At 35.6% G+C, this 24820-nt stretch overlaps 2 protein-coding genes across 9 annotated transcripts in view; both read right to left on the reverse strand.

Moving 5' to 3' along the window:
- RABGAP1L (RAB GTPase activating protein 1 like) overlaps window positions 1-24820 on the reverse strand; it is a 755477-nt gene that overhangs the window by 472332 nt on the left and 258325 nt on the right. The window contains exon 13 of one of the 8 annotated variants that reach the window (XM_053208973.1): window positions 6460-6593. The exons of the other annotated variants lie outside the window; for them this stretch is intronic. Within the exon in view, the coding sequence (XP_053064948.1) occupies window positions 6522-6593 (72 nt within the window). The 3' untranslated portion in view covers window positions 6460-6521. Of the gene's footprint in view, window positions 1-6459; window positions 6594-24820 lie in introns of those variants that run through there. 8 annotated transcript variants of the gene reach the window in all.
- GPR52 (G protein-coupled receptor 52) lies at window positions 1565-6465 on the reverse strand. Its single transcript, XM_027074256.2, has one exon. It carries the CDS (start codon window positions 6371-6373, stop codon window positions 5288-5290), a length of 1086 nt encoding a protein of 361 aa, XP_026930057.1. The 5' UTR covers window positions 6374-6465; the 3' UTR covers window positions 1565-5287.

Consider the following 24820-nt stretch of genomic DNA (forward strand, 5'->3'; position numbering starts at 1 on the left):
TGTACACCTGATCATATAATACTATATGTTAACTAGCTAGAATTAAAATAAAAACTTAAAAAAAACCAGAAATCTATAGAACTACCTTTAAAAGAAGACAGTACTGGGACATGACTGGATAATGTTACTTGTAGAATCAATAAGCACTGTTTTGTGAAACGTCAAAATATTGCTTAGTCATCATTCTCTCTTTTTTTTGAGTTCATTTATTTATTGACAGAGACAGAGAAGGGGGGGGGGGGCGGAGAGAATCCCAGACAGAATCTGCACTGTCAGTGCACAGCCCAACGTGGGATTTGATCTCATAAACTGTGAGATCATGACCTGAGCTGAAATCAAGAGTCAAACACAACCCAATGAGCCACCTAGGCACCCTCAGCATTCTTGTTTTTTTTCAGCATTCTTTTTAATAAAACAATTTTGTTTTTCTGAGTACAAAGGAAGTAAATGTTCATTTCTAAAAACAAATTAAACAGAATATTAATAAAGAAGACCCAATGCCATCACTATTAATATTCTAAAACACAACCATTTATACTATTAAACAAAGTTATGAATATTTTAAATTGCAGAGCAAAAAGAGCACTGGGTAAAACTCATTTACGAGAAACACTCAAAAGGGAATCTGGTTGTTTTCTTTTTCTTTTCTAGTCACTTCACTTTCTTCTATGTCTATACATACATTTGGTTGGAGAGTATGCCACTTTCTACATATTCTTCTTAATCCAAAAATAAAGTTTTGTTCGGGGAGAAGAGCGCTTGTTGGAACGTACACATCAGAGTATCACATCAGCTCAGTAACCTAAGCTTTTGTGCATTGTGATGGCTCTACCTGAACATGTTATATTAGCAAATTCCCCACACCTTAATCTCCTTTATTTATCACATGCTTGTATCTTTTCCATATCTAATGATTAGCTTCCAGAGTGGAGAGAGACAGAGGACAGTCCTTCAAGGCAACAACTGCATTTATTTCTAAACTCATAAATTAATGCCATATGTAGAATGAAACCTGTTGGCTAATCTTTGTTTCTTCCAGGTAACCTGTATATAACAAAACACCCTAAATTCCATTTTAGTAAGTGAAGAAAATTAAAATGTAAAGACAAATGGCAAAACATTCCTGAACAATCCTTTCTTACTATTGCCAACCTGACAAAAGAAAAATGTTTAAGCGTATTTTATGCAATAAATAATGTAAGGAGGTAAATTAATCTCAGAATCATCCCAACAACTGCTTGCTGGTTATACTTAATGTCAAATGATGTCTTCATGAATAATCATTCCTGGAAAAGGAGCTTTCAAAAATTATGGAAGTTTTCTATATTTAAAAACATCTGAGTTTAAGCCAAAATCTGAGTTTAAACAGATATGAAAGGAAGCTCTTATACTCAATGGATTAATTCTGTTGTAAAATGTAATCTTCTTAGATTGTAATTAGTGATCTTGAAATTATGGTAGCAATGAATATGGCAGCCACAAAGATAATGAAACAGGAGCTACCACATTCTGAATGTGTTCTATGTGCCAAGAGCCATGCAGAGCACAAAGGCTACAAGGGATACTAGGGATAAACAGCCTCTGAAGGCCAGGATTTCAGTCCACATTTCATACCCTAGTAGGTTATAAAGACTTCCAATACTACGTAACTTCAGAAACGGCTCCACAGACAATCGAACCCTTAGTAACAGACTCTGGCATTATTGTTTCGCTGTCACTTATAACCAAATTGAATAATTACCACAGAATACAATATAATGATGTGAATAATGGTTATGCTTTCCATTCTTCAAACATATTAATTTTAAAAAGACAGAGTAGTTTCAAAATAAGTATTATATTATTATATAAACACACATTAAAATATGTCAAAAGGAAGTTACAAGGCTTGCCTGAGAGTTGCACATGAAACATTATAATAAATGAAAAATCTAAACCTAGAACTTGCCTTATAGGCTCCCCTTGCTTTTCCAGGATATGAAACCTTGACTGAACTCCTGGCCTTCAGAGGCTGTTTATCCCTAGGTAAGACACTGAATGTTCCAAGTCCTCAGTTTTCTCCTCAGTAAAACCCAGGGACTTGTACCTTCCTGTTGGGCTAGATTTGAGGACTAAACAAGCTAATGTAGCCTATGTGCTCTGCATGGCTCTTGGCACATAGAACATGTTCAGAATGTGGTAAACCTTCTCCACTCACCTGCCTGAAAATATTTTCTTCAACAGGAAATTCACAGAGATCTGAAGAAACTATTCAACAAAAACTTAACAAAAATGAATAAAGGCAATGCCAAGGAAATGCTATGCCCCAGGGTTTCAGTTTGATTACAGACTAAACTAGCAAGCTTGGGCTTACGAGATTGCTGTTTTAATAAAATATATTTGCAAGATCAAGGAAAAAGATATCACAAGGTATGGAAGGGACTACAGCAAAATGTTTAGGTGAAGAAAAAGAATAAAACTCAGAGAAATTTGTAAGGAAAAGGTACAGACAGAGGTACAAAGGTGTGAAGGCTTTTGAGGAAAGAAAACAAAAACAAAACAAAACAAAACAAAAACCCAGAAAAGCAGTGAAGCAGAGTGGTTAAGTATGTAGGCTTTGGCTCTAACCCAGCTAAATATGAATGAACCTGTGGGGAGGAAATGAGTGACCTTGCGTCCATCACCCTTCTTTAGTTTCCTGTCTCTAGGATGAGAATAAGAACATTATCTATCTGAAAGGGGTGTAGTGAGGATTAAAGTTAAAATATATATAAAACTTAACACAGTGTTGGGGTGCCTGGGTGGCTCAGTCAGTTGAGTGTCTGACTTCAGCTCTGGTCATGATCTCAAGGTTTGTGAGTTCAAGCCCCATGTTGGGCTCTGCGTTGACAGCTCAGAGCCTGGAGCCTGCTTTGGATTCTGTGTTTCTCTCTCTCTCTCTCTGCCTCTCCCCTGCTCATGCTCTGTCTGTCTCTCTCTCAAAGTAAACAAACATTTTTTAAAAATTAAAAAAAAACTTAACATAGTGTTTAAAACTTGACACATAATTGTTGTTACTAATTATCATGAGGAAAAGCCAGAAGAGGAAAATGCAATAAATGCAGACTCAAGTTTTCTCTACAGAATATCTACTGAGTCCTTTCGAGCTATATTTATTTACACACCAAACTAAAGGAATCAAAATCTGATTCCCAAATAATACATATAATGTTGAATATTCTATTTGTGACAGCTGAAAAGTTAGTAGTATTATGCTTTCTTGAAATCTGTTTTTCCTTTAACTGGTCTGAACTTAAAAGGTTCATTTTGAATATCCAAAATGCCACTGGCAAACACAGGGCAAGAAATAATATAAACAACCCAAACCACAGAAATGTGAAACAATTAAATTTTGATTCTAAGTGAGTGTTTTTATGAAACTGAAACAAAGTCTGATTTTGATACGTAGAATACTATTTTATTCTTTATTTTAAACCTTTCTTACATGTTTAAAAATATACACAGGTTCAAAACAACCTCAATAAAATGATGACATTTCTACTAACGGACCTCTGAAGTCAAACCACTCGTGTGCAAACACACTAGGCTTCCAATTTGAAGTCATAGGCACATTTCATTAAATGCATTTCATAAAACAAATAAATCAAAATGCTGAGAAGAAAAATACTCAGTAGTCTGATATAAACTTTAAAATATCTGTCAGGCAGGAAACTTATAGTAAAAAAGTAAGATTTAGATGTTTTACCACTCACACCTGCTTCACTACTGACTGATTCCCCCAAATGCCATTTTGCTACATCTAAACCCCTGGCAATTTATTATACAATTCCATGTAGCACACTAAAAAATAAGTTAATTTAATCTCTGCGTATGAAAACAGATTACAAAAGGAAATACTGACAGCTCTTACCTGTATTTGATAATTAAGTATATCATATTCTCAGCAGTACTAAGAATGCAGCTTGATCTAATATAAATATCTAATAACAACTACACAAAAGTATTTTTCTCTTTAAAGTTTTTGTATATTTTTTCCAATGTTGATGAGTTAAGCAACATTGATCTATGTATTGTGCTAAGAAAACATTAGGCACAGATCACATAATATAATTTACATTTTCTTTGTTGTAAAAAATATAGTATATGCAAATGCATATCACACAAATGATTGGTGGACGCAACACTAAGCTTCGTAGACCTAACACAAAAAGGTTAATATTGTCTACTGGATTGCGGGGAGGACACGCTGTGTGGTTTGAAGAGCAATACCTTACTTCTGCGTGAATACTCTGAAATCTCCATTAGAATTATTTGTGGATTTCCTTAAAGAAAAACAAAGCTTTATTATAGCAAAAAAGACACTACTTTGGGCACATGAGCTAATTGGAAAGGAACCAGATAAAAATGTATACAAAAGCTGTTAAAAATATTTAACACAATATCTCAAAGAACCTTTGTTGGAAGGAACAGATTATTTAAGATTATGATTGCTTTATATAGTAGATTCTTTCATTAGCTAAGACACTTTTGGATTAAGGTACCAAAGGATGCAGATCAAGAACAATGGAGGAAAAAAATAGCAGGCTGTTAGAAAGGGGGTGGGGATGGGTACACATAATTTTACCCAGGAGAAACAAAAGTACTGTTTCTTTTTGTTTATAGCAAACAATTTGCACTGCGGACATTATAAAAACACAAGCAAAAGGGTTATGTGGCAGGTAATAAAATACAATGCTTACTATGCATCCTTCATAGAGAGACAACTTATGGGTTGCAGATTAGTACATTTAAGAGTATACTTTGATGCAAAAAATTGCACTTTGCCACATATATTATATGTAGCATTTAAAGGGCAATTTATGTAAGTCATTTCCACAAACACAAAGAAAGTGAGACAGACAGACAGAATGAGAGGCAAAGACAGAGGAGAGAGCTCAGTCAGAGAGGACAGAGATGCCGAGGGGCTTTGCTCATGTCCTGTGGAAGCTCTGAGATACTTTTTTCAATAATTTTTTCATCTTCAGGGCTTAATTTTGTTATTACTGTACATTTATACTCACATACTAAAGTTATCTCATGAGATTACCCTCTATACATTCTTTTCTCTAGCTCCCCCTCCCCCACCACTGTGGAAAAAGAGAAGGAAAAAAAAAAGAAATCTTTAGTCCCTTCATCTCATAGTCAACTATTCAAGTAAATATTTCTCTAGTGGCAAACTTCCAGAAGAATTATTTAGATATTATAGAAGAATCAAGAACACAATCCAAAACCCCTGTCAGATTACACTGGATTTACTGTATAGTTCTCTTCAAATGGAGCAGGAATTAGCCCGTTTCCTAGGTTTGGGGTCTCGTGCTTCCTGATCCTTCACACACAGACAAGATGTGCACATCGTCTTGGACAGTCTTCGGAGGCCTAGCCGGAAAACACTGTTGGAAAGGCTGTATATTACACAGTTACAAAAACTATTACTTATAGCAAGCCAGGTTGTTAGGAAGGACAGTGTTGGATTGTCTAAGACCCGGGAGCTTTCCAGAAGAAAGTAAATTATATAAGGGAGCCACAGCATGTAAAACACACTGGTTATCCGAAACAAAACCATGGCGTAGCGACGGTCAGGGCTGTGTCCGGTCTCTCCAGAGGCATCCACCTCATGGCTAGGAAATCGGGCCCTCCGGTCATTTATCTCTTTGGTGTGCTGACGGCAAATTTTGAAAATGTGGAAGTAAGTGAAGCAGACCACAAAGGCAGCAGGAGCATAAAGTAAACAAACAATAAAGCCAGTAAAATAGGCACTGGTGAGCCAAGAGGTGGCACACCATTCAAAAATGTCACCATGGTACCCAGGTTTCCCCCAGCCAAAAAAGGAAGGCAAGAAAATGAGGCAAGAGTAGATCCAGATTAAAATAATGCAAATTCTCAGGCGACAAGGAGTGACCAGTTGATTGTAGGAAAGAGGCTTGGTTATTGCAAGATAGCGATCCACGCTTATGCAAGCAAGACATGCCATAGAAACGCTTTTTAGAACCGAGATGATATATCCAAAAACCTGGCAAGTCAATGACTCATGGATACCTGTGGAGTAGTGAAGAAGTGAGAGAGTAGGAACCAAGCAGCTAACTCCAACGAAAAGATCAGCATATGCCATTGTCTGAATAAAATAGCTGGTAGTGTAATGGTGTAAGAGTGGAGCACAGTGAAAGACAAAGATGACCGTTAAATTCCCAGCAATGATTAGAAATGTCAGCAAGACAATAACAACGGTCTCAAAGATGCACACATCCACCGCACTGTAGTAGCCAAATCCAAGTGGGCAGGAGTGACGTTCAGACACATTCACAATGCCACTGCTCATGTTCAGGATGCTCCATTCAGTCCACCTGGATTCATTCATGGCTTGGAATTAAGGGAACATGTAGCCTTGGCTCCAGCAAGCAGGTACCCTGTCCAGCATGTGTTAAACTCTACACATGAGTGTCTCGGGATCAGCTTCGGTAGACAGTGGCAGTGCTTCTGTCACAGCTGAGCATCCCAGAGAGTACTCAAGCCTCTTCATCAGTCTCAGTGCAGCAGTGACACATCTCAACTTTGGGAGGGGGAGAAAGGGAAGTAAGCTAGAAAGGAGGTGAAAAAAGGTCACTGATTAGCTTCCTCTGATGCTCTCTCCAACAACTTTTTGAAGACACAAGGCACTTCTAGAGAAAATGGATATTTTATTACCTTTCACCATGAAAAATTAAATCTGTAAAAAGAAAAAAAAATCAATTGCCAAGGGAAGAGAAGAGTTTGTGAGCTGTTTGGGCTCATCAGAAAGGTAGTTTCTTAGGGATCAACTAGAAATAATGAGGGAAAAAAAGTCTTAATTTGTCTCAGGCTTCCTACTTCATCTGTCATGAGAAGTGGATTCATATTTTACGGTTTTAAATAATTAAGATCTAAGATCTAGTTGCAAATCTAAGAAAAAGTTCATTGCGGCAAAGAGTGCCTTTGGGATCAGTTCAGGGTTCGATGCTGGTGGATGAACTTTATGATCTATTTCTCACTTCTCAAAAAAGCTAAATCCCCACACACACATGCACACAAGGTTAATTCTAAAAGACTCGGGTCTACTTGGGCACAAAGGAGCAGAATAGGGGTAACAGACTCCAGACTGCCCTATAACTCTCATGAGTAAACAAAAGCATATTTCCAGTAGTGAAGATAATGTGCAATGGGTTAACACGTGACAAGATATGATAAACTGTAAAGTTTTAATTCTGCATGCAATTTTTTAAGCATTCAGATGAAAACAGTTTTAGTCCATTACAATTACCGGTTCTACATGTAATTTGTATGTTCTCCTTTTCAAAGGGAAAATAAATGTTATTAATTTCAGCATCAATAATTGAAAATAACTTTCATTATCTGATATGCTACCTTCCTTATAACGGAATAATAGATTCACAGCTCAAAGTTATTTCTCACCTTTGCAACCACACCTATATCTCACGTATATATGAAATTTAAACAATAGAAACTTTCCTATACACTCTGAGCTTATTTGACTAGAAACGCTGCCATTATTTATTACTTAGGTATTTCTAGTAGGCTTCATAGTCTGTTTCTATTCTACTTTCATCAGAGGATTAACACATTAAATCATTACTTCGACTAAATCTTCTGAAAGTGGAAAATTACCTTGTTTGCTATACTTGCAGTTATAAAGCAGCCATATGTTATGAAAATGCCTCTTCTATTTCTGTTTTCTATTTTGAACAAGTGCTCGATTAGTACAGGGGTCATTAGGTAGGTTATAAGATGGTCTTATTTTAAAATACCTCTAAAGCATCAAGATGAGTTTAAATCCTAGAGTTTGAAATACTGAAAGGCTTGCAGGATAGAATCCATCCAAGAGGCTTCCAAGGTCATTCTGTTATCAGGTTAACATTTATCAAAAATCTTTTTAAAAGTACAGGTATTTCAGAGAGTTTCTTGTCAGTCTTTGTTGTCATACCTCTTGAAGAAGTAACATGCATTAGAGATAAAAACGTTTCCTTCAGGAACAAAGCAGCAGCTTAACAGAAAGCATTCTTCTGAAAGTTATTTTCTCGTGCACCACCAAGTCATTCAGGGAAGTCCTTCTTTTATAACAGCCACGGGATATTCCTCCTTGCACATTCCTAGTTTCACTTATCACAAAATAGTTCTCTTCTTACGGGAATAAGGCAATGCTTCTCACCTACATTCACTCTTATCAGCTGCTAGGCTGGGCTGCTTGATTCAGAAGTCCGATTTACTGTGATGCAGTTACCAGGATGCTGTCGCTATATTCTTCACAATCTCTCAGTATCACTGCCTCCACCTGAGCCGGAGCCCTGCTCCTCTCCTCCTCATCCTGAGCTGATGCAGAAGAACTCACCACCATCAGAAAGGTGACTCGGTCCTCCTGCCCCAATCAACAGCACAGCCAATGGCTACTGCAGCTGAAACTGTCACTAGGTAACAGTTGCCAGGCACATGCAGGCTTATAGACTTACTCGGCAAGCTCTGATCAAGATTGACAAAAGAAGACAATGGAACTGACCGATCCTTATAACATATTAATGGCATGTATGAATCTCTAGAGATAGTCTCCTTATAGCATTTATAAAGATTAACTCCTATGGACCAGACAGTATGAAACAAACAAAACAAAAACAAAAAAACAAACAAACAAAAAAAACCAAAAAAACACTGGGATACACCTTTAAACCCTGTAGAGAAACTACCACAAGGTACTATGACACTAAAAAGTCAGCAGTAATCTAATGCTCACTGGCAGAAAAAAACGTATTAATTATTAAAAATCAGCTAAGACTTCGTGAACTCAAGTGATATAGCTACTATTTTTACTCCCTAAAATATAGGTATGTTTTGATTAACAGAAGTTAAGTCATTTAATAATCTCTCTAATCCCTGCCACACCCACACTAAATTGCTGAATCCGATGTATTTAAGTGTATAAACAGAGCATTGGAACTAACACCTCTATGCTAACATCTATTTGGGGAAATATTTAAGGTCAAATGTGAACTCTGAAAAGTAGGCATTAGAAGTAAGTAGAATGATTGTTTACTCCACTTATTATCCTAATATGAAAACACTCAAGAGTCAAAGAACTGTCATACCGTGACTGAGCTACTCACACCCAAGTGAGAAGCAAGCAAATTAAGCTACTTTATTTGAGGGAGGTTAAAAACACTTCTATTTACTTTGACTTACTATAGGCAAACATTTTCTATTTTAAGCATATTTCTTATGGGATCAGCACTCTTCTTTAAAGTGACTTAGAACTAATTTACAAATTATTTCAGACTTAGATAAGGAAAATTAAGCTGAAAATGGAAGATAAACTAACATCTGTTGAGCACATTCTGTGTGCCAAGCATTATGCTAAGTGCTTTATATATTTCCTCTCTATAAAAACCTTAAGTCTTTATGGAGTAGGTACCCATCATTATCACTTTCCAAAGGAAGAAGATAGGTACTACAGAAGGTAAGCATAACTTGCTTCCAACAGTCATGAAACTAGCATTGAAACAGGTCAAAAGTGTCATTCCTAACACCATATTGATGAACCCCTCTCTCCTTCCCTTTCCTTTCCTCTCCACTGATGGCTGCCAGTAAGGTAATGTCTAAGAATAACTATTTTGGATTCCAAAAATGATTTCTAAAAAACAGAAAACCCTATTCTTTCCTCCATGTTGAACTGCCTTATAGGAATGAAGACCATATTATTGTCAAAAATCTCCAGGGGTTTAGGTGAAATACAGAAAGAATGGAAGCGCATTTCTCATTACCAGAATAATTCATAAAACAAGTTAGAATAACAATCATAGAATGAGTACCATGTTGAGGTTTGAAAGAAAATATTTAAATATACAATACAAAAGGCTAGAAAGTCCTATTGTACAAGGGAAGTAGTTTGACCTTTAGGGATACATAAAAGCATTAAAATCAAACAGGACTGGATTTAACTAATAGTCTCATTTACAATAATAATAAATATTAAAAATAAAAATTACATTTGATAAATATTCATGAATGTAGACAGGTCCCATACTCCATATTAAAAGGAGTTTAATACTCAGCTTTACTATAAAACCATCAGAAAATAAAACACTATCAATTATTAAAGTTACCTATATATTACCAAAATCTAAATAAACCTTTTCCAAGGATAGGCTTTACATATTTTTAAAACAGTTTTGAATGTAATATTTCCAAAATTAGAGAAATGGCAAAATAATCTCATAGGGAAATTCAAATTCTAGATCGCTTTCATTTGATACATTTATTTCCCAAAACTAATCACTGACAGGGATTTGAGTCTACAAATACTCTAAATAATCCGTAATTGTACATGCTTCCAAAGGCAAATAAATGATAATACAAGAGAGTTCAAGCAGAGCCTTTGGTCCACTTTCTTCTTTCCTTCTACCAACTTCCAAAAAAAGCTTTACCAGTTCTAACAAGATAATTTTCTTCTTTTCAGACATTGACTTGTTCTACTGGTCCCTCATTTTTCTCCCTTTCTATCCTTTTTTCTAATCTGATTATAATAGGAACTAATTTATAATGTGAAGCTTTAATAACAAAAAAGCATTAATGTCATATATTTACATAGCTCATTACATAAATCATTCTTTGTCTTTAATTAGGCATAATTCTCTTTATGTTAGGGGTCATTAGGTGTTTGATTATTGCCATTCTTACTGCAATCATTGTCAACCACCTCTCTCTCCTTTTAACTGATGAATGCTAGTTGGGAAATATCTAAGAGGAATTATTAGTTGGAATACTTCAGAATTACTTCTAACAGCTAAAACTATAGCTTTATGAGGTGACACATCACAGGTATTTGCTTTTTTTTTTACTCATACCTTAAATTGTTTTATATATTCTTTTATATGAATCAATAGTTCATTATTAAACATCTAAGCATTTCAGGCAACTACTCAATAGGACCTAAATAGCAGAGTAAGAGAGAGACATCAGCATCAATGGTAAGTAAGATAAAAAGAAGGTGATGATTATCAAGGAGAACTATACAACCAATATAATATTGTAAAAAGCAAACATGTACAGAAAAGGTTTTTTTTTTAATAATTTTAAAGGTACAAAAAAGGTGTATGCATTCAGAATTTATCTATTTCTTCAAGTACTCCTCCCATCCATTAACTCTTCCCTATCTCGGCTGTCACTACCCTAAGCAAGCTCGCATCGTCTTGTGTGGGAGTGCATGTAGTGGCTTCCAGTGCGGTCCTCATGAGCTACCTGTGGCCTCTCTTTAATCCATTATGCACAGACAGAATATTCTTTAAAAAATGCAAGCCAGATGATATCACTCCCCTTTTAAAATACTTCAGTGGTTTCACACTGCCCTTAGGATAAAGTCCCAGTAAGTCGTATAAAATCTGTTCTCCACATACCAATTCAATCTTACTTCTATGTTGTTTAGGATTAGCTAACCTGGTTCTACCTCCTCCTATTCTAACCATCCCCCTGTACTACATGTATTTGCTATGTTGTCTACTGCCTCAGGACATTTGCACCCGCTGCTTACTATGCCATCACACTTCTTTTAGTTAACACAGAAATAACCTTCAGATTTAATTCAAATACCACTTCCTCACAGATACCTTCCTTGAATTCCCAGATTAGACCAGATTCTATACCTATCATAATTTATAATGATCTATTTCATTCAATTTTGTCTTTCTGACTAGACTGCAAGCCCCATGAAGGGAGCAATAGCTGTTTTGTTCGCATTATATCTTAAGTACCTACTTTACACTTTTGGGCATAAAATTGGAGCTAAACAAGTACGTGTTTAATAAGCTTTAATGTAAAGAACATAAAATAGCTCAAAAGTCTGCAAGACAAGAAACACTAATAACCAGTTTCTGTGAACCTCAGAATACACAAAGTTCCTTATAATCCCCCTTGAATGACATACAAGCTTCACAAGAAAGCTATAAAACATATAACCAAATTTCAGAAGAAGAATTAGCCTAATAAATTCAAATTAAGGGCAATATTATTTATCTATACTTCTACCTAAACCCAATTCAATATGAATATTTAACTAGTGCTTTGAAAAACCCTATCTAGCAAATGCTGCAAAATGCAGTACCAATATACGTTAAATGTTCTATCAAAGCAATTTGGTCTAAATGTTAAAAAAAAAAAAGTAGCATATGTTACAATCCACTGATTTAGTGATCTCTCAAGGATAGAAAGCGAGTTTATATTATTACCTTTATTTCATTAGGAGACAAGTTATTAACAATCACAAATATTTCACAGCTATTAAGTGAGTGCATTACAGAAGAAAACTTCCTCAATCTGATAAATCCTATAGCTAGAGTGATATTTAATGGTGAAGGAGTAAAAGCTTTCTTCTTAAGATAGAAAACAAGGCAAAGATGTCTGCTGTCACCACTTCCATTCACTTTATACTGGAGGTCCCTGTCAGTAACAGGCAAGAAAAAAAAAATAGCTAAGCCATACAAGAAGACATAACTACACACATAAGAAACACTTCAAAAATCTATCCCAAAGACTATTAGAAGTAATGAGTAAATCTTGTCCAAATACAAGGGCAATATACAAAAATCATTGAATTTCTGGATACTTGCGACAAACCACAGTAAATGAAATTTTAAAACAACAAACCATTTACAACAGCCCCCCAAAACAGAAAATATGGATAAATTTAAAACAAAAGATGTGTAAGACTTCTACCCTGAAAACTACAAAATTAAAAGGTCATAAGTAAATGGAGAGATATACTACCTTTATGGATTAGAAGACTCAACACTATGAATAAGAATGTTAGCTTTTCTCAAATTAATCTATGGATATATTGCTATTTGTTGATTCTAAGTGATTCTACAATTTTTACGTAAATAAAAAAGGACGTAGGGTAGCTAAAACAATCTTGTGAAAGGATCTTTTAAAAGTTGGAAGACTGGCACAAGGATAAACAAATAAATGACTAAAAAGAATACAGTCCAAAAATAAACTCACACTTACCAACTGAATCTTAACAGACTTTAAAACAAGTCAAAAGGAAAAGAATATCTTTTCAGTAAATGTTACTAGAAAAATTTGGATAATGAGAAAAATGAACTTAGACTCCTTCCTCATACCATGCACAAAAATATATTTGAGATAATCAGATCTAAACATAAAGATTAAAACTATAAATATATAGTTTCTAGAAGGAAACATCCTAGAAGGAGAATATCTTCATGACATGTAAGTAGACAAAGGTTTCTTAAAATGCAGAAAATAACTATAAAGGTATTTATAAAGGTAAAATGTAATGAATTATACTAAAACAAAATTCTGCTTTTCAAAAGATAGCATTAAAAAAATCAGTAAGTCGGGGCGCCTGGGTGGCGCAGTCGGTTAAGCGTCCGACTTCAGCCAGATCACGATCTCGCGGTCCGTGAGTTCGAGCCCCCCATCGGGCTCTGGGCTGATGGCTCAGAGCCTGGAGCCTGTTTCCGATTCTGTGTCTCCCTCTCTCTCTGCCCCTCGCCCGTTCATGCTCTGTCTCTCTCTGTCTCAAAAATAAATAAACGTTGAAAAAAAAATTAAAAAATCAGTAAGTCAAAAGACTAGTAAAAACACTAGCAAAACATATATCTAACAAAAAGTCTGTATCCAAAATATATAAGAGGACTCCTACACTTTGTTAGTAAAAATACAAATAACCCAATTAAAAATGGGGAAATGCCATCATAGGTACTTCACAAAGGAAGAAATGGCCATCAGTATTCAGCATCAATAGTCATCAAGAAAAGGCAAAGTAAAATCACAGTGAGATATCACTACATACTCACCAGAATGACTAAAATTAAAACACTGCAAATACTAAATATCGGTAAGAATGCATAAGTCAAACTCTTATAAATTGTAAGTATTAGTGTAAAATGGCCCAACTTTTTACTTTTTTTTACAGTGTTATATTAGTCTCAGGTGTACAACATAGTGATTCAATACTTCCATACAGCCCTCAGTGATCATCACAGCAAGTGAACTCCTTAATCCCCATCACCTATTTCCCCTATCGCCTGCCAATTTGTTCCCTATAGTTAAAAGTCTAAATGTCCATCAACTGATGAATGGATAAAGAAATTGTGGTTTATATACACAATGGAATATTACATGGCAATGAGAAAGAATGAAATATGGCCCTTTGTAGCAACGTGGATGGAACTGGAAAGTGTGATGCTAAGTGAAATAAGCCATACAGAGAAAGACAGATACCATATGTTTTCACTCTTATGTGGATCCTGAGAAACTTAACAGAAACCCATGGGGGAGGGGAAGGAAAAAAAAAAAAAGAGGTTAGAGTGGAAGAGAGCCAAAGCATAAGAGACTCTTAAAAACTGAGAACAAACTGAGGGTTGATGGGGGGTGGGAGGGCGGGGAGGGTGGGTGATGGGTATAGAGGAGGGCACCTGTTGGGATGAGCACTGGGTGTTGTATGGAAACCAATTTGACAATAAATTTCATATTTTAAAAAAAATCTGTTTCTTGGCACTTCTCTCTTTTCCCTTTGCTTGTTTCTTAAATTCCACATATGGGTGAAATATGGCATGTGTCTTTCTCCAACTGACTTATTTTGCTTAGCATTATACTCTCTAAGCTCCATACATGTCACTGCAAGATTTCATTATTTTTTATGGATGAATAGTATTCCTGTGTGTGTGTGTGTGTGTGTGTACACACACCACCTCTTCTTTATCCATTAATCACTTGATGGCCACTTGGGCTGCTTCCATAATTTGGCTACTGTAAATAATGCTGCTACATATATACAGGTGCACATATCTCTTCAAATTAGTGTTTTTGTATACTTTAGATAAATACTCAGTAATGTGATTGCTGGGTCCTAGGGCAGTTCTATTTTTATAATGAATGTCTTTTTTTTAAATTTTTTTAATATTTATATATTTTTGAGAGACAGAACATGAGCATGAGCAGGAGAGGGACAGAGAGAGAGGGAGACAGAATCCGAAGCAGGCTCCAGGCTCTGGGCTGTCAGCACAGAGCCCAACGTGGGGCTCAAACTGTGAACAGCGAGATCATGATCTGAGCTGGAGTCAGACGCTTAACCGACTGAGCCAACCAGGTGCCCCACAACTTTAATTTTAATAGCCCAAAACTGAAAACCACCCATATATCCATCAACATAGAAACAAATAAACAAACTGTAATATGTCCATACAGTGAAGTTCTGAAATACATGGAACTAATTTTTGATGAAAGAAATCAGGTGTGGATGTGGATGTGTGTTGACCAACAAGAAGTATAAGGAAACTTTTAGAGATGATTGGAAACATGGTGTATCTCGATAGCCATGGGTAACATGCATTTATACATATCAAAACTCATCAAAATGTGACATTTAAGATCTGTTATTTCACATACATGTAACTTATGGCCAAAAAGAAGGATAAAGCTATGATTGCACTTACATGTTTCAAGCATTCCATTTCTTAAATGTAAAACCACCAAATTAGATCCCTAAACTACTTGAGTGAAAAATACCAGAATCCTCCAAAGCAAGAAAGAGAGCTACTGAAATGTCTAAAAGAACAGATAGAGTAAGTAAATCTATCCTGTGCCTACTTTCACACTCTCTCAATCAGGATACCTGACTCATGGTTCAGTGTTTGTACTCACAGACACAACAGCCCAGATGCAAGTGAGACACTGAGTGAGAAAAGGCTTCGTATTAAATGCCAGTTATACAACACTCTGGGACTGCCCCAGCTAGGCGGGATCTAAGACAACTGGCCAAGAAAGCAAAAACTTTGAGAAATTTCATTATCTGTAACCAGTCACAAAGGAAAAGGAAGAAAGAAAATACTAATATATATGTACATTTATTTTTTCTTAATGTTTATTTTTTTTGAGACAGAGAGAGAGAGAACATGCACACACAAGTGGGGGAGGGGCAGAGAGAAAGGGAGACACAGAATCGGAAGCAGGCTCCAGGCTCCAAGCTGTCAGCTCAGAGCTGGACACGGGGCTCAAACCCACAAACCGCGAGATCATGACCTGAGCTGAAGTAGGACACTTAATTGACTGAGCCACTCAGGCGCCTCTACCTGTATGTTTAATTCTTAGTAGGGGGAACCCTCAAATAAAAGATGTAATTAAAACCAAATTAATCAGTCAAAAATAGTATGCAGAGTAAAAATAACTAAGTAAGTAAGCAAGTAAAACCATGCACAGTATGATCTTTCTTTTCATTTTCCTTAGCTTGGGCTATTATCTTTAGTAAACATTTATCATACTTGAAGACTAGGAAAGATTATGACTTAAAGAAGACAGTACAGGCTTTAGAATGCGCCAGACGTGGGGTGGCAAGCTGGCTGCAGCACTCATTAACTATGACGCCGTGGGTATGTCATTCTTCCCACGTGTCTCAGCTTCCATCTGTAAAATGGAACTAACACCTACCCCTTAAAGTTGGTTACGAAAACTAGAAATTTAAAGATAAACCATAAAAAGCACACAGCAGCTCATTCAAAGCTCAGATAGTAAAGGTAAGCATATTCTTCACTATCAACAGACTTTCTGTTTAATCATTTCTCCTTAAGAAACTATACCCACAAATAACCTGAGAATAGGAAATTAATAACACTTCTACTTTCTACTGAATTGCCATCTCCCTCAACAATTCCCTTTAAAAAGTACATTTTTAATATAAATGCATTATCTGAACATGACCACGCATCTTAGGAAATTTATATGATTACAACACCATAATGTAAAAATCACCAAAGTTTAGTCCATAAAAACCTCAATTACGTGGATGCTGCAATTTCCAGATAATGCGGGTCTTTCTCTTTTTAAATTTTTAAAATTTTGTTTCACTCCATCAAATTTTACATTTAAATCTTTATAAGATGCCTCATATACATCTCCTCTGCCTTCTTAAACTCAGAATTCTGAACATAATTAAATTTTGCCTGGTAGGCTGGGATCATCATTCTTAACATTGATGAGAACAGTCTTAAAATTGCCTTATCATCACCATCACACCTTTGTAGCTACTAGATTCCACATACATGTATATACACAGATATAGATACATAGGTTTTATGTTTACAGAGAAGCAGACAGACAGATTTGTTTGATTTCTACAAGTAACCAGACACCTAGAAAAGAATGGAGCTTCCATATTTTCCGAATCTATTTGCATAGCAAATATACCATACTCCTCTTTCCTCTTCTAATTTGCTACCCTTAATTTTCTAAAGGTTTAACTATAAGAAATAAGGCTTATGAGAATTTTTTCTCAAAGAGTAAGCAGAAGTACTATTCTATGAATAAAATGCCATAGCTCAGGCCTGAGCTGTCAGTTATTTCTAAATAAGTAAAGTGGTAGCTGTTTTAGTATAGCAACAGACATGATAAATACACTTAAAAATAACACAAGAGAAAAGGAAATTCCCAGCTTTCTTACATCTTCCATGTTCTTCTCTTTATGAAACAAATCTGGAAATTAAATTGTTTAATAAGATTTTCACATCAATGCAATCCCATCAAATATTAATAGTATGTCACAGGAAAGGTTCAACATAGCCACCTCCCTTTAATTTTTGCACAGTAATAAAAACATGGAGGGGAAAGTTGAACCTTAAAACATCTCCTGCAAAAGTCTGTCAAAATTATAAGAAAACAGAATAGTACAGTTACATTTTAAATAACAGGTTCACATTATAGGAAAGAAATGTGGATTCAAAATCATTTTTAATTGAAAGAGATTTTTCCCTTATAAAAGAAAATTGCTATTTTTTAAAGATATCTTATTGTTATGGCAACTGAAGTGCTAAAAATAATAAAGAAATATCAAAGTTGTTATAGCAACTAGAATTTTAAAAAGCCATGAAGTGTAAAATAATCAAACCTTTACTTGGCTTGAAATGCAACATCTATGACTCAGTTTTCAAAAGAAAACTTGAAATACTCATGCTCTTATCTTTACAAGTTGTCTCTAAAGTCCAAATTAAAAAACAAAAAAAAACCAAAAACTTCAGCCTAACACTTTAAATATTTTTTTAATATTCCTCATATCCCTCACTATTCTATACATATTCAACAATGTGGCTCTGATAATCATACAAGTTATCAACCTCCATCAGTAGCAGGAAATGTTGGTTACTCAATAAATGCATGTTGACTGAACTCAACTATTCAGAGTTCATGCAAAATCTGGATTTTCTGGTCTTCTAACATACTTATCTCTAATCTTCACTCTCCTGCTCTGGAATACACTGAAGGTCAAAAGATCTACTCACTGCCAAAGTGCTTTGCCCAGATTCATCCAATTAGAGTTCAATTAAATTACAATTTTACTGAAGGGCTACTGCATGCTACATATTGTGTGAAGTTTGGGGAAGTTTTTCTCATAGAAGTCACAGTCTAGTAGAGAACGAACTAAAATAGGTCAACATCACTGGGATGTAAAGTGCAATGAAGGGATATAATAAGATTATCAGGAGAAAATCATGAATGTCCTATAAGCAATGGCAAAGTCTTTGAAGGATTTAAACCAGGAAGTAACATAAATTGATTGTTTTCCCAGAAACAGCCAGATTAAGAAATTAAAATTTTAGATTTACATGCTTTGCATTATAAAATCAAGATTAGGTGCTTACTTCCATAGTTTTCCTTGCTCCTTTCTAATAACTAATGACCAAGATTCAGGTAACAAATGTAGTAACAAATAGTGCTAACATAGCACATTTCTCCAGTCTTTATACACCGAAGAGAACGGACTGGGAACAGACCCCTATGTATGTTTCTCCACACCCCCTCTGCCTTCTTTGTACTCTTCTTCATCCATCTCTTTTTCAATGTATTTCCCCACTAAAAACAACTGGCTTTTTTTTTTTTAAACAACTGGCTTATTTTTAAACTAGCTGTGGTTTATCCTATGAGCTAGAAAAGACAGCCTGAGAAGCTCAGACTGGGCTCTGTGGGAAAATGGGCCTTATTTCCCTTAGACATAGAAAGGGAGACCTGTAGTATTGTTGATATGGAAAGCCTCCTGTTACATACACTGTAGAGTTTGCTACCTCTGCAGAAAGAGGATGCTTACAAAACCACAATCTCTTCCGTGCCTGCCTTAACCTAGTAAAGAAGATGACTAGTGATAACCACTACTATTTTGATCCTGAGCCCATTATAGTTATGTTGCCTTTTCTTAAAATGAATAACTGGTATTGTCCTTTAGATAAATTATCTGCAATGCCTTGCTTTATTCTTAATTTGTGCAAAATCTTGTTTTTCCTAATTTTTTTTATCAAAAAAGGAATATAAGCACTCAAAAACAGAAAAGGAATTTAATTTCACATAGTTGTATTAAGTTCTTAGACTGTACCTCCAAAATAAAATCATTCAGTAGTTAATTTGATCATTATATTTAGCACTGTAGTAATTTATACCCATGTAGTGCCTGCACGATTAATTTTATAACAGTTGTTGAATTTCTACTTGTTTATGCCACATATATACAGTGTCTGTGTGTCTGTATATACTCTACATTTTGTAATATTTCTCAAACTGGAGTCCAAGGAACCTTTGAGAAAGTATCCTTAGTGGTCCATGAATACTCTTAATATTTTTAAATTTTCAATTTTATTTCTACAAAAATCTAAAAACTTTGCTAGAACTAGATTCTGGAGCTGCCTAGGTGGCTCAGTCAGTTGAGCATCTGACCGGCTCAGGTCCTGACCTCATGGTTCATGAGTTCAAGCCCCACATCTGGCTCTCTGCTGTCAGCACAGAGCCTGCTTCAGATCTTCTGTCTCCCTCTCTCTCTGCCCCTCCCCCACTCATGGATGCATGCGTGTTCTCTCCCTCTCTCTCAAAAACAAAAAAGTAGATTCTGATAATCTGACTGCTATCTCATAACAAAGCATTATTATGCAATATGGGTGCCAACATTTATTGAAGCATTAACCATTGTGTTGGAGTCAACTAGTTCTTAATTTGTTGCAAGCTAAGAAAATAGCACATAAAGAGGCTTCATACGTAAATAATGCACCAAGTGAAGGTCACATGACCCAACATCACACCATACAAATAAGTTCTCCAAGTGGGTTGGAAAGTATGCTGAGAAAACGAAGTCATCTGAAAGCACATGGCCACATAATTATGCCAAGCTCAAAACAAAACAAAAAAAAAACAAGACAAAACAAAAAAAAAAAAAACACTATATCGTAGCTATCAGGATCACATTCATACTGCGAACAGCAATTTACTCTCAGGAAAATAACCTAACCCATTGCATTAAATTAATACCATACTATTTTGTTATTAATACATAAATGTATATTTTTATTGCTTCCATTATATTATGATCATGAGAACTAAAAGTATATAGAGTTTATATTTAATTTTATATCACCATATATTTAGGTAACATTAAAATATATTTATAGTCAACACTGGTGGTAGGGGATTGTTAAGAACTTCTCTTCACCATGAAATGGCGTGGCATATTATTCAAAGTTGAAAACCCTGACACATATAGTTGATATTCAAAAGATGTCTTTTTTTTCTCCCTGAGAGAGAGTGCTCATGTGCACACACAAGCACAAATATGGGGGAGGGTCAGAAGAAGAGAAAGAATTCCAAACAGGCCCCATGCCCAGCACAAAGCCAACATGGGGCTCAATCTCACAACCATGAGATCATGACTCAAGCCAAAATCAAGAGCTGGACACTTAACCGACTGAGCCACCAAGGCACCCCAAAAGATGTCTTTTAATAATAATGATGAAGTACTCCAGCAATACTAGTCAAAAAGAAGTAAAGCTAAAGAAAACAATTTAACTAGGTTAATAAGAAATGAACAATTTTTGAGTCTAGAATGCCCACTAAGCTTATGGAAAATATCTAATTACAAATCATACGAACAGATGGAAAAAGATTTATATGAGAGAATATAATTACCATAAAATGCTCATTTAAACATTCATTTGCTTTTACATGAAAGCACTAAAGAAACGTCGTATTACCCCCTCCTCCACAAATTTCCTCCACACCCCATTACCACTCTATACGTTGCACTCTCAGCTCCTAGACCAAGACAATCGTCTCATTTATCTCTGAGTTGCTCATGGAGCCCAACACACAATGCTTCCATCACTGATATCCAGTGCATGTTTGCTGAAAGGATAACATTTCTATTGACCCAGCACTTTTCTCCCCAAAGATCTCAAAATGCTTTATAAACAGATATTACTGACATTATAAACATATTGTGTGACTTGCTCCAGATCACATTAGAACTACGATGGAAGAGAAAAAGTCAACAGAAATAAATGAAATGAAAACCTTCCAACCCTAAGTCCAGAAATGTATTAACCACAAGATCATTAAAAGTCTCCTGCAAGGGCCTAAAATAATTTACTTAGCAATTTAATTCGCCAACGAACAAAGGTCTGAGTATATCTTCTTTACTAGGTTATGAGCTCCTCTGAAAATATCTTTCATTACAGCTATCCTCAGTGGTAAGCACAGTGGCTGACACATGACAGAGGCTAATAATATATGCCAAATAAATCAAATTGACTGATATGTGTTCCTCTCCTGCTAAACATCAACACAAAAGGTTATTTCATAAAGCTAGAGACTAATCTAAAATAAACAGCTGGATTCTCCTAAAATAACAGAAATCAGTGTGGCTTCAATTCACTCAGAATATAAAGCTTTTCAAAAGAAAGCTAAAAATATTATACTTTCTCATCATCCCTGGGTCATGTTATGGGGGAATGAAGAAAATGAGAAATCAAACGAATTGACCTACATCTGCCAGTACAACTTTATTTTTCACCAGGCAGTTTCAAAGCTAAGTGGCTAAAGTGATTAGGTAGCATAGGGAACAACTCAGAACACTGAGCCTTTGACAGAAATCACTTTTAAGAGACAGAAATTGAGAACGGAAAGAATAAACCTATTATGCTGTTTTCAAGACATGCCTAAAAGAGGAATAAATGTTGCTAAACTGGCAGAAGCCTGGTAAGAAAATGTCTCTATTGAAAAGGATTTGGAATCAAAGAAGAAAATGTGATTAAAAACTTGAATTAGAAGACTGAGGTGGGAATCAGCAGTTTGGCGGATTTTGGGGGCCCACTAGGCAACACCATGCAACACTGTTTACAATGTTGAGTAGGGGGATAGGGCTTTAAATGAATGCGTACAAACGCCTATACACACATATATATACACACATCCACAGAGATTAAATGCTCCTGTTAATCTAACATTGGCATCTCTTTCCAATGCCAGCAATAATCTATGGCTAAATAATTCAGTCATAACACACACTAAAGCGTGGTAAGTAAGCTCAGCAACATGGACTTTTATTTACAAATGTCACCACTCACTGCTTTTTCAATTCAGTCTCTTAGCCCCGCTTTCAGGTGCTTCAGTAACCTGGTACACAACAGTATAAAATAGATGATGTAGAGAACTACAGGCATTTAAAAGGTAAGCTTTGGGGCGCCTGGGTGGCTCAGTCAGTTAAGTCTCTGACTTTGGCTCAGGTCATGATCTTGCACTCTATGACTTCAAGCCTCACGTCGGGCTCTCTGCTGATAGCTCAGAGCCTGGAGCCTGCTTCAGATTCTGTGTCTCCTCCTCTCTCTACCCCTCGGTCTCTCATACTGGTGCATGCTCTCTCTCTCAAAAATAAACATTAAAATTTAAAAAAAAAAATAAATAAAAGGTAAGCTTTTCTAGGAAACTATACTGTTGTTCACAGAAAAAATACACCTTGGGTTAAAAGTAGATTCTCACAGAATTTAAATGTGCCAGTAAGATGCTAGAATTAATTGGGTATTTAAAACTCACAACACTAACACCAAATAATTTATAATCAGCATTTACTCTAGGAAAAAAGTGCTCACAGAATTCTATTCAATATCCAATATTCTGAAGTTGCTTATAAGGTAACAATGAGATAAATCAACCTCTGATTCTCTTCTTTTATCATATAGGAAGTATTTCCAGTGCTATGGCTTTTGTTTATTTATTTTTTTTAATATATGAAATTTATTGTCAAATTGGTTTCCATACAACACACAGTGCTCATCCCAAAAGGTGCCCTCCTCAATACCCATCACCCACCCTCCCCTCCCTCCCACCCCCCATCAACCCTCAGTTTGTTCTCAGTTTTTAACAGTCTCTTAGGCATTGGCTCTCTCCCACACTCTAACCTCTTTTTTTTTTTTCCTTCCCCTCCCCCATGGGTTTCTGTTAAGTTTCTCAGGATCCACATAAGAGTGAAAACATATGGTATCTGTCTTTCTCTGTATGACTTATTTCACTTAGCATCACACTCTCCAGTTCCATCCACGTTGCTACAAAAGGCCCTATTTCATTTTTTTCTCATTGCCACGTAGTATTCCATTGTGTATATAAACCACAATTTCTTTATCCATTCATCAGTTGATGGACATCTAGGCTCTTTCCATAATTTGGCAGTGCCATGGCTTTTGAATAACATCAAGATCTTGGAGGCTTAATACTCCAGTCCCTCCAGAGTCTTCACAGGGAGAAGGCATATATGAAGATGTATTTGTGATAGAAAAGTTTCAGAACATTTTAGGAAGCCATTTATCCAATATCCTTAGTATGTCTTTATACTTGTAAATTCGACAGCCCTGTTTAAATGCTTGCGTATGCAAATATTATCTGAGCATCAAAAGAAGACTGCAGAAATGTGAAGGATTCCAGTTATAGTAATGGGTTGGAATGACATTTTCTTTAATAACTTCTTTTATAAATGTACCGCCCAAGCTGAATGTCATTATGGGACTATTTATAATTTAAAGCTTTCTGTCAAGATGATTTTATGCCCTGACATGGCTCTGAGTAGGCTGGAGACAGCTGTATGCCCCAAGGGAAAAGAAATTACTGGTGTTGTTCAAGAGCAAAGGTATTAAATAGGAAGTGTTTCATACAGAACTTCATTGAAAATGATGATGGCTAATTGTAACATACAGTAAAATTCTGCCAGTCGACCAATGATAATTTTGATAATAAATGTTATTTCACCAATAAAGTTTCTTCCCTTAAAGTAGATGAAACTTAATTATACTTTTCTGAGCTTCCTAATAATATAGATGCATGGCACTATTACAATTAAGGTTTTTGTGCACAAAATGGGTATTAGAAAAGTTCTGGAAAATTGCAAAAAGAATCTTTATCCAACATTACTGGAATGTCATTATATTTGTAAATTTTAACTTTGCATTAATGGGTTTAACCAACATGAATCAAGAGAAAAATGTGAATTATTGAATGAGGATGTACTGTATTTGCAGAAAACACTGGTCTAAACCCCATCATTACTAAAAGACAAACAGAACAATCAGACTGAGGGGTTTTTGTTTTGTTTTGATTATTCAGTTTTTTAATCTATTAGAATAAAAAATATTATGTCTAATTTGTTCCTATATTTTGGGGAATTTTCATAAGAATCCACGTTGGTAGGGGATTCTGAATAAAATTATTGGAAATACTCTTCATGTCTCAGCCAAACGCTACTGGAAACAAGAGAATAAAGTTCTAGTCCACTATTCATTGGATGAGAGAACATCACTTGAATTCTTCCAGTCCCAAAGGCCTAATCTCTTTCAATTATAAAATGCAATGCTTACCAAATGAGGCATGAAATTACAACACTTGATGCTTTTTAAAAGTTCTTGAGAATCCTGAAATTTTTACATTCACAAGGGTGCCTATTAATAATATTATTAATGTGAGTTGGGACACAAAA

This window comes from Acinonyx jubatus, chromosome E4, assembly GCF_027475565.1.
Source record: "Acinonyx jubatus isolate Ajub_Pintada_27869175 chromosome E4, VMU_Ajub_asm_v1.0, whole genome shotgun sequence".
In the NCBI taxonomy this organism is placed as follows: Eukaryota; Metazoa; Chordata; class Mammalia; order Carnivora; family Felidae; genus Acinonyx; species Acinonyx jubatus.